Raw genomic sequence first — 8,991 nt, forward strand, 5'->3', positions numbered from 1 at the left:
TTTTGTATAGTCATCGGGATAATTGCACACTGATTTTTTATCATTAAAAGGGCATAATACTGCATCGAAAGAGCCTTTTTAGCGTGGCTGAAAATAGCAAGATCTTACCATCCTTCTTTGTATTTTCTTAAATCTTCCTCAACCAATTACCATGGCCCCCGTTTCACCTATTACTTTGACAACAATGTTTGCTTCTCAAACAATCAATCAAAGGCGCATCACCGAATCTAGCTTAAAGATGTAGTTATAGTCCAAAATAATAAATATAAAGTAAATTTATAATCACTTAGAAATCTTGAACATGGACTATCCATATAATACGTTATTAGAAACACTACATATAGGATTCCAATTCTTCTTTTTGTCATAACTATATATCTCGAAGTGGAGATGATCAATTGGAGTTTTTTTTTTTAGTACCAAATATATTTTTGGATAGGCTTGTAAGGTGCTTACTTCTATAATATAAAGTCGATCCTTTATGAATTTGGTTCTTTTAGTGCTTGAGAAGCTGAGAGAGAAATTGGTTGCACCTTAATTAAAGTAAGAAAGTTATACAATGAGACCATTTATCTTTGGTACAAGATGGTCACAATTAATCTTGACCATTGGATGTGAATTAAGATGCTTGCATTTATACCATTGACCATGCTCAAACTTTAAAAGAATTATTTTTGAAATTTCATGACACATCTAAGCTATCAGATTTCTGTTGTAAGTAATTGTGACCTTTTATCAAACATAAATGGTTTCATGGTATACAATTCCATTAAAGTATATTTGAAATATCTATATAAATATGTTACACCCCATGACATTTGATGGAAGTCATCTCAATGTAGCTTTACCTAATATTTTTGTGTAGAATTGTAACCTCGTTTCTCCATAATACTGAATAGGTTGACCTCTACTTGGACCCAAGTTACCATGAGACATTTTGTCATGAAAATCTTGCCTAATGTTAAGGGCTTCATTTGACATTTTACCTTATATTTCAAATGGTTGTTTAGGGCGGCACTTATATGTCAACATTTATTCGACACAAACTGGGTCATTGTATTAAATAATTTAAATTAGTGTTTTAAAAGTTGAACTGATGGTTGAATAGTCATTCAGCAATTTCATATCGAAATGGCTGAATTAGTGACTTTGCTCAGATGACTCTGCTATATTACACGGGAAAAAAAAATGCCAATTTTAAATGTTTAAACAATTCTTTGTTTAAACAAGTCTAAATAACTTCAAATCATCCTACATGTACGAGTTATGCTCATTTATTGCTCTTTTTATTTGGATTTATTATTTTACACTTTTTGCCTTTTATTTTCTTGAGGTAGTGTTGTCCATCCCACGCCATCGTAAAAACATAATGCGAGCATATTGCCTATTTACTCCTTTAGGCAAAACCCAATCTAGGAGTATTTTTAGAACCCAAACCCCTTCAACCTATATGCTATGCTATACTCAATAAAATAAATTTCCAAATTCCATTTTTTATAGTCTTGAAAAAATAATACCTCAAGATTGAATAGAAACCATCTAGTTTTTGAGGGGCGGGATCATTTTTTATTTATTTATTTTTGGTGGTTTGAAGGGCAGATGAGATCTAGGTATTAGAAAATTCAAAACTCAGGCAGGAACATAGTATATGGCCGCAAACATAATTCAATAAATAAAAATTTGTAAGAACATTGAGATATATAAGACATCACTTCAAAGAATTACATGATTTGGTTACTTATCAATTTGACCAAGCTTGCCCAAGCCACTGCAACGAGGACACACGATTTGGGATTGATCTTTACGGGCTGCATTTGCCCTTAGAGTCGCACCAGACTTCCTTATGAACCCTGCACCATCGCATTCTGGACACCTGAAAAAGTCACCTCAAGTATTAAATGACCAATTCACAATTAGTTTTAGCTTTATTTACAATTGAAATTTTGGATTGCATGCAGGGCATCGCACGGATGATAATGTGGAAAACCTCCCAAATGGAATCTCCACCGCCCAATTTTGGTTAGATGCTGGAAATTAAGCATTTTATGCTCTGTGGACCAGACCGTACAGTATTGTCCTTTCCTTTGCCCATCGTCCAAAAAGAAAAAGAAATTGGGATGGTAGATCACATCAATGAAAAATAGCTTCCGTCTAAAGAAGAAGTTTATATACGGGTGAGGCTCCAAACAATCAAAATCTCAAAAATTTACTAGAAGAGGCCGCTTCGATACTGAAAGATCCTCAATTTGATCATCTAGATCTCAAGATGTAAGGACATGAGAAAAAATAAATTTCAAGTTTTGAAAATAGTGCATCTTGTAATGTATTATGTAGACTGTCAATTTTTTAAAATTTCAAGTCTTAATATATTGGATTGATCTACACTATTTTTGAATCTTTCAATTTTATAATTAGAGATGAAAATAATTTTTCAGATCATAAAAAAGGTTTATGCTATTGAAACAACGTAACCCTATTCTTGTAAGTTTTCCTCTTGATAGTGAATATATTTTTGCCGTCTTGCCCCTGGATGTAGTCCAATCTTGAATGAACTACGTAATTTTTCATATTGCACTTGTAATTGCATCTGGGGCATGTTATTTGAGCGTTGAAATCATTGTGGTGGAGTGCTCACCACATCTAGTGGGATTTGAAATATCTCGATTTGCTCAAAAAAGGTAATTGGGTTATCCCGATTCTACAACAATTAGGGCATTGCCTAAGGGTTGGCCGGGCCATAACACTGCTTGCCAAGTCGGGTCTTGTTTTATTATATTTTTTTCTTTTCTCTTTTCTTGGTGTATTATGCCTGCTCGGGCTTAACTAGGCCTAAGGGAGAAAGAGTGAGTTCAAGAGAGAAAAAGAGTGAAGAGACGGAGACGTAGACGGAATAAGAGCAAAGATAGAAGAGAATGGGTAAAAAATAAGTTATTTCTATGTCCCCCTACAACATAAGAGTTCTATGTCCCCCTTATCCAACCGTCCATTTTTTAATGGAGGGCTAATATTGCTCCAATCACAATGTCCCGTCTCTACACTGTTTTATTTTAATTTATTTTTTATAAACTGTTTTGACACTAAATTTTGGTCGTCCATTCTTATATTAAACTCGTACTAACTTTTCAATAAAATAAGATGATCAAAATACCCCTGAAAGTATCAAGGGGTATTTTGGTCATTATGTTTTATCAAAAATTATTATTAATACTTTTTATAGATGCGCCCCAATGAAAAGATGAAACATACCAAATTTCACATTTAAAAAATTTGTATTGAAAAAACTAAAAATAAAATACTTTAAGACGTCTCTAAGATCAAATGGTGAGTGGCTCTCTTAATAAAAAATGGACGGCTGGATAGTAGGGAGAACATAGAACTTCTATGTTGCAGGGGAAACATAAAAAGCTTTTCCATTTATGAATACCAAAAAAGGTAAGGGGAGTAATCGGCCTATATAGATAACTGTGAGATGGGTTCCATATGAATTTGGTGGACCCAAGGGTTTATTTGGCCAATAAATTTGGGAGAAGGGGAAGTAGTTCATTTTCCCTTCCTTAAGTTTGTATTTCTTAAAAAGTTTATAAATGCGACAATCTTGGAATATAGAAATACGCTCATCAGAATATTTGATGGAAAACATGCTAACATTTTCTTGAAGGACTTTGAACAGATAAAAGACACACCACAACCGTTCCTTGTTGATATTGGCGGTTAAAGAATTGGTAGCATACTATTTGAAACCCAATACTAGCATATCATGCAAGGCCTTATGTGCTGAAACATGTTCTAAGAACTCCGTTTACAACATCAAAGGGAACCGAGTAGATTACTAAGTGTATTAACATAGTAGAAACCAGCGTTTTAAAAAACGCCGAGTCGAACCGGACTCGCCCGGTTCGACTCGAAAATCGTGAAAATGGGACCGGATCGCTTAAAAATCGGAAATCGTCCGGTTCTAGAGAGAACCGGACGATTCTGTACAGTGAATCGCCGATTCACTGTACGGAATCGGCGAGTCCGAACAGTGAATCGGCGAGTCCGTACGGTTTTTTTTTTTTTTTTTTTTTTTTTTTTTTGTTTTTTGTAATCCATGATAGATTTTTTTGTAATACTTGATCGATTTTTTTGTAATCCATGATCGAATTGTTTTTGTTTTTTTGTAATCCATGATCGAATTTTTTGGTTTTTTGTAACCCATAATAGAATTTTTTGTAATCCATGATCGAAATGTTTGTTTTCTTTTCTTGTAATCCATGATCGATTTTTTTGTTTTTTTTTTTTTTTTGTAACCCATGATAGAATTTTTTGTTATCTATGTTCGAATGTTTTGTAATACATGATCGAAATGTTTGTTTTTTTTTTGTAATCCATGATCGAAATGTTTGTTTTTTTTTTTATAATCCATGATTGAATTTTTTGTTTTTTGCTTTTTTTGTAACCCATGATAGAGTTTTTTGTAATCCATGATTGAATTTTTTGTAATCCATGATCGAACTGTTTTTTTCTTTTTTTGTAATCCACGATTAAATTTTTTGTTGTTTTTTGTTTGTTTTTTTTTGTTTGTTTTTTTTTGTAATCCATGATCGAATTTTATGTAATCCATGATCGAATTTTATGTAATCCATGATTGAATTTTTTGAAAATTTGTGATTTTTTTTTTTAATCCATGATTGAATTTTTTTTTGTAATCCATGATAGAATTTTTTGAAAATTTGTGATTTTTTTTTTAATCCATGATTGATTTTTTTGAAAATTTGTTATTTTTTTTTAATCCATATTATTCAAAGAGAAAACGAGAGAGATGATGATTCTGAAGCCACCCTATCCCAGCCATATTATTCACATATCGAGTCCCAACAGCAACAGTGTAGGGATGAGCACGAAATACTGTAAATTAAATGCTGAATGGCGGTTCATGCAGGGAAAGAACATATCAATATTCGCATATTCATTCAAAAACATGAAAATTCTTAATGGAGTACCCTCATTTTTTATTGAATTCCTAAAAAACAATATTTATAATGAATTTTAATAATTTTTTCGAATTTTTTTTAAGCTTTATTCTGAACGATTCACCCGATTCTCGATCCGGATCGCCGATTTGCCGATCCGGATCTGTTTTTTGGAAAACCGATCCGGATCACCGATCCGTTTTTTAAACCATTGGTAGAAACACATAAGATATAAGTTTAAGAAGTCTCGCATACACTATATTTCTATAGGACATATTGTGCATCTACTCCCCTAGTCAAAAGACTGCTTGGGAGGATTTGATTTTTGTCTGAAAAATTTTGGGAACCACCTAAGAAGAATTACTAGATGAATATTTTCAAAAGAAAAAGTGTGAATTTTTTAGCCTTCTTGACTCTTAGATCTCACGCTTCAATTGGACAGTCTATGTTCAAGTCTGAGACCTTTTTTAGTACAAAGAAAATTTTCTTTTTTATTAAGGATAGTCTGTGGGTGAAAATGCTAAATTCCCGAAATTTGAGGCCCTAAATTTACTCCTATATTGGGTTTTACTTGGGAAGTAAAAGAATAGTATACTCCCGGGGGGAGTATAAACATTTTAACTTTAATGAACTCTAATTTGTGCAGTGCAGGAATTAATGGTGTTCACAATCAACCATTTATAATCTCTATTTCTAATGATTTATAGCACAATTGAGGTAATGCAATGGCGATATATATTATTGGAATTCCTTTTGTTGTATTTCTTAAATTCTAAGGTATAAGAAATACAGCTATAAGAGATCAAGGTAAAGGAAAAAAATACTAAGCATTTGATGTTGGATGGGATAAGATATATATATCAGGTTTAGAAGGGATAAAATACCATGTAATGGTGACAAATTCAAAATCTCCAATCCAATGAAATTGAAAATAGAAAAATGTTACTAGGTTGCAAAAGATCAAAGAAAAGTAACTTAAATAACTTAAGGAAAAGTGAAAGCCAATAAATAAAGGAAAACCTATATTGGTACAAAAAGTACTAAATCTATACTACCCTCTAATTGTCCATTGGTATCGCACATAATTATCATGTGGCCCTTAGTCTGGTCTTTTTTTTTTTTTTTTTTTATAATAGAGTAATGTAGTTTGCAAAGACGCACCTCAAAACCCCGCAAAAGGTACAATCTTGGGCATTGGAAACCCCTTAGATGGTTTGAAATCTATTGCCCCTCTTGTTATGAAATTTAAAGCTCTAAAAATAATGTAAATTTGACATATATGTGGACATTTAAAAATGTATAATCTAGGTAATATATACACTAATTTTAGGCTCGAAATTTTTTTCTTCCATATCCATCAAACGCCTGAAAAAATTCTTTTGAGATTTAAGATGCAAATTCACTTTTTTGTGTAAAGCCTAGGCTTTATGCTTTCCTTTTAAAGGTGCAACTTTACATCCTATTATATCTGATATTGAGACGAGGTTCAAGGTTGTACAAAATTCACATTTAAACGTTAAATACACCATGAACACCATTAGAGATAGTTGAGAAGTTAGACCACGTGATTTTAAAGGACACAGTTTTGGTGAGTCGGCACACTCACCTATTACCGTGCAGTCCCTTGTCTATTTAACATCCATCTTTAAGATGGACGTCAAAAAATGTTACATTCACTAAAAGTTAAAACTGAAGAAAGGAATTCAAAAAACAACATTTATATTTTTTTTAAAATAGAAATCTAAATTTAGATCATTATCATGGTTGAGATTATTGAACTTTAAACTTTTGGGAAATCCAAATTTAGATCATTATCATGGTTGAGATTATTGAACTTTAAACTTTTGGAACGAAAATGCATCTTTGAGATATATTTTTGTAGAGAGACCGTGATCGAAAATACATCTTTGAGATATATTTTTGTAGAGAGACCACGATCGAAATACATCTTTGAGATATACTTTTGTGAAGAGACCGCACAAGAATAGTGTGAGTCGACGACTCACCAAACATTTTTCCCATTTTAAATTAAAATTAGCTGGGAATCTAAGGCTTAGTATGGTTTGGAGAAAGAAAGTGGACGTTCCTCCATTGCAATGTGCTAGCACTCAAGCAAGTCCTTTCTCATCCATTGGTTGGTCGAAGGGTCACTCAAACTGTCTAATTTTTCTCACATCATCTTATTGTGGGATTGATATCCTTAGCATTATAGTGGGCATTAACTGTTGAGGAGCAGCAAACGGTTTGAAATTCAAATGGTTGCTAGTATAAATCTTAATAAATAAAATTTAATGTTTTCGAAATCGACCGTGCCAGCTTAATAGTATGGATGGAAGACGTTTTTACTATTAAGGTTGTATACTATGAGACCATTTATCTTTGTTACAAGGAGATCACAATTATTTACTTCTAACCATGTTCAAATAGATGACTTGGGATGTTCAAATAGATGACTTGGGATGTGTCATGAAGTTAAAAATTTTTCTTTTAACTTTGAATCGAGTCATACTCTTACAATCACCTAATTTGATATCTACCCAATGAGACTATTTGTAGCCATTGAAGGTTTCTATGTATACTTTTCCTTTACTAGTTTTCGCCATTTATTTCAATGAAAAAAGAAAATGGAGAGCAAATGAGCTAGCTCTAAGGACTCTAAAACCTTCAAAAATTGTTATTTTTAGTTTTTTATGTCAAAAATGGATCATGAAGAAAGGATGCATATCTACATGTGTGTCGACAGACTCGTAAAAACGGTGTCTGAAAAAATTAGCACTCAAACACCCGCCCTCAAATGCATTCACCCAAATTTGGAAAAAAAAGTCCACAAAAACTTACCTTTCCTTTTTTTTCCGTCGCCCAAAATCACAAAACTAAGAGAAATATCAGTTGGGAAAGACAATGTGCATTATTGTGCAGAGATAAAGAGCAATCGATCTTACAAATCTTGCCCTCAGATGCATTCACCCAAATTTGAAAAAAAAATCCACAAAAACTTACCTTTCCTCTTTTTTTCTCTAGCCCAAAATCACAAAACTACGAGAAATACAAGTTGGGAAAGAAAAAAATGTGCATTATTGTGCAGAGATAAAGAGCAATCGATCTTACAAATCTTTTCGAGAGAAGAGGATCGGAAAAGCAGTTCCCACTAACGCAACGGCGACCGCACCAGCAATGAGGTATGAGGTCCCACTGGAGGATACATCCCCCACCGCACAAACCACTGTGAGGGGCTTCTTCACCATCCTCTGCTTAGGGGCAAAACCAGTAATCCTATTTGGGACGAAGTTGGAAATTCTGCTCTTTTGTGGGATATAAGGAGAGAATTTGGGGCATTTAGGAGGGAGAAGAGAGGATGATGCAGCTGAGAAGGCCATGACAAGAGAAGAGAATGTGTGTAGGTGATTGGGGCTGCTGAGCCTCTTCATTTCATGCTTCAATTTTTGGATAAGGCCATGTCAGCTTCCAGTTTTATCCATAAATAAGATATGGTCATGTGGTTCATGTTAAATTCTTCAAATGACAAAAGTGACCTTGAGAAAGGATAAGTATCTTCTCATTCATGGTCTATTATGGGAGGGGAAAGAATCTTGTTGTTTTGCATCTAGCTCAAACATGAACTGGAAAAAAAAAAATTAGATATGTAAAGATGACATGGGATGTATGGGAAAAAATTATGTTTGTACCGATTTATTTTTCCATTACAATTAAAAGGCTCAAAATATGCGGTATTTACACTGAAGGATTAATCCCCTCGTTTTTTTTTTTGGTTTTTCCAGCTTTGGACCCTGTCAGATGTTTGAAACATCCGACCAATTTATATATATATATATATTCATAAGGCCATCTAATATCAAACAATGGAACGGGATAATTTGTAGGTCATTTTTGTATAGATATGAATAAAAAATAAATTTTAGGTCTTAAAATTGTATATCTTGTAACAAGTTATCGAGATTGTCTATTTTCAATATTTTCAAGTGTTTATAAATTCTCGATTTGTACCATTTTTTAACTAGGAATAAAATTAGATTTTCAA

General features: G+C 33.0%; 1 protein-coding gene across 1 annotated transcript; it reads right to left on the reverse strand.

Moving 5' to 3' along the window:
* Window positions 1-1,649: 1,649 nt before the first annotated feature.
* LOC18436198 (uncharacterized) lies at window positions 1,650-8,413 on the reverse strand. Its single transcript, XM_006846220.4, has 2 exons — window positions 8,061-8,413; window positions 1,650-1,873 (listed from the first exon to the last, which is right to left on the reverse strand). Exons 1-2 carry the CDS (start codon window positions 8,378-8,380, stop codon window positions 1,735-1,737), a joined length of 459 nt encoding a protein of 152 aa, XP_006846283.2. The 5' UTR covers window positions 8,381-8,413; the 3' UTR covers window positions 1,650-1,734.
* Window positions 8,414-8,991: the final 578 nt, after the last annotated feature.

The sequence above is a fragment of the Amborella trichopoda genome, chromosome 8, assembly GCF_054954075.1.
Source record: "Amborella trichopoda isolate Santa Cruz 75 chromosome 8, AtrichopodaSantaCruz75HAP2 v2.0, whole genome shotgun sequence".
Taxonomy (NCBI): Eukaryota; Viridiplantae; Streptophyta; class Magnoliopsida; order Amborellales; family Amborellaceae; genus Amborella; species Amborella trichopoda.

Coding starts and splice junctions, on each gene's coding strand:
- LOC18436198 (XM_006846220.4), bottom strand. CDS start 8,380: ATGAAGAGGCTCAGCAGCCCCAATCACCTACACACATTCTCTTCTCTT. Junction 1,874..8,060: donor CTCTTCTCTCGAAAAGATTT/GTAAGATCGATT, acceptor TGACTTTTTCAG/GTGTCCAGAATGCGATGGTG.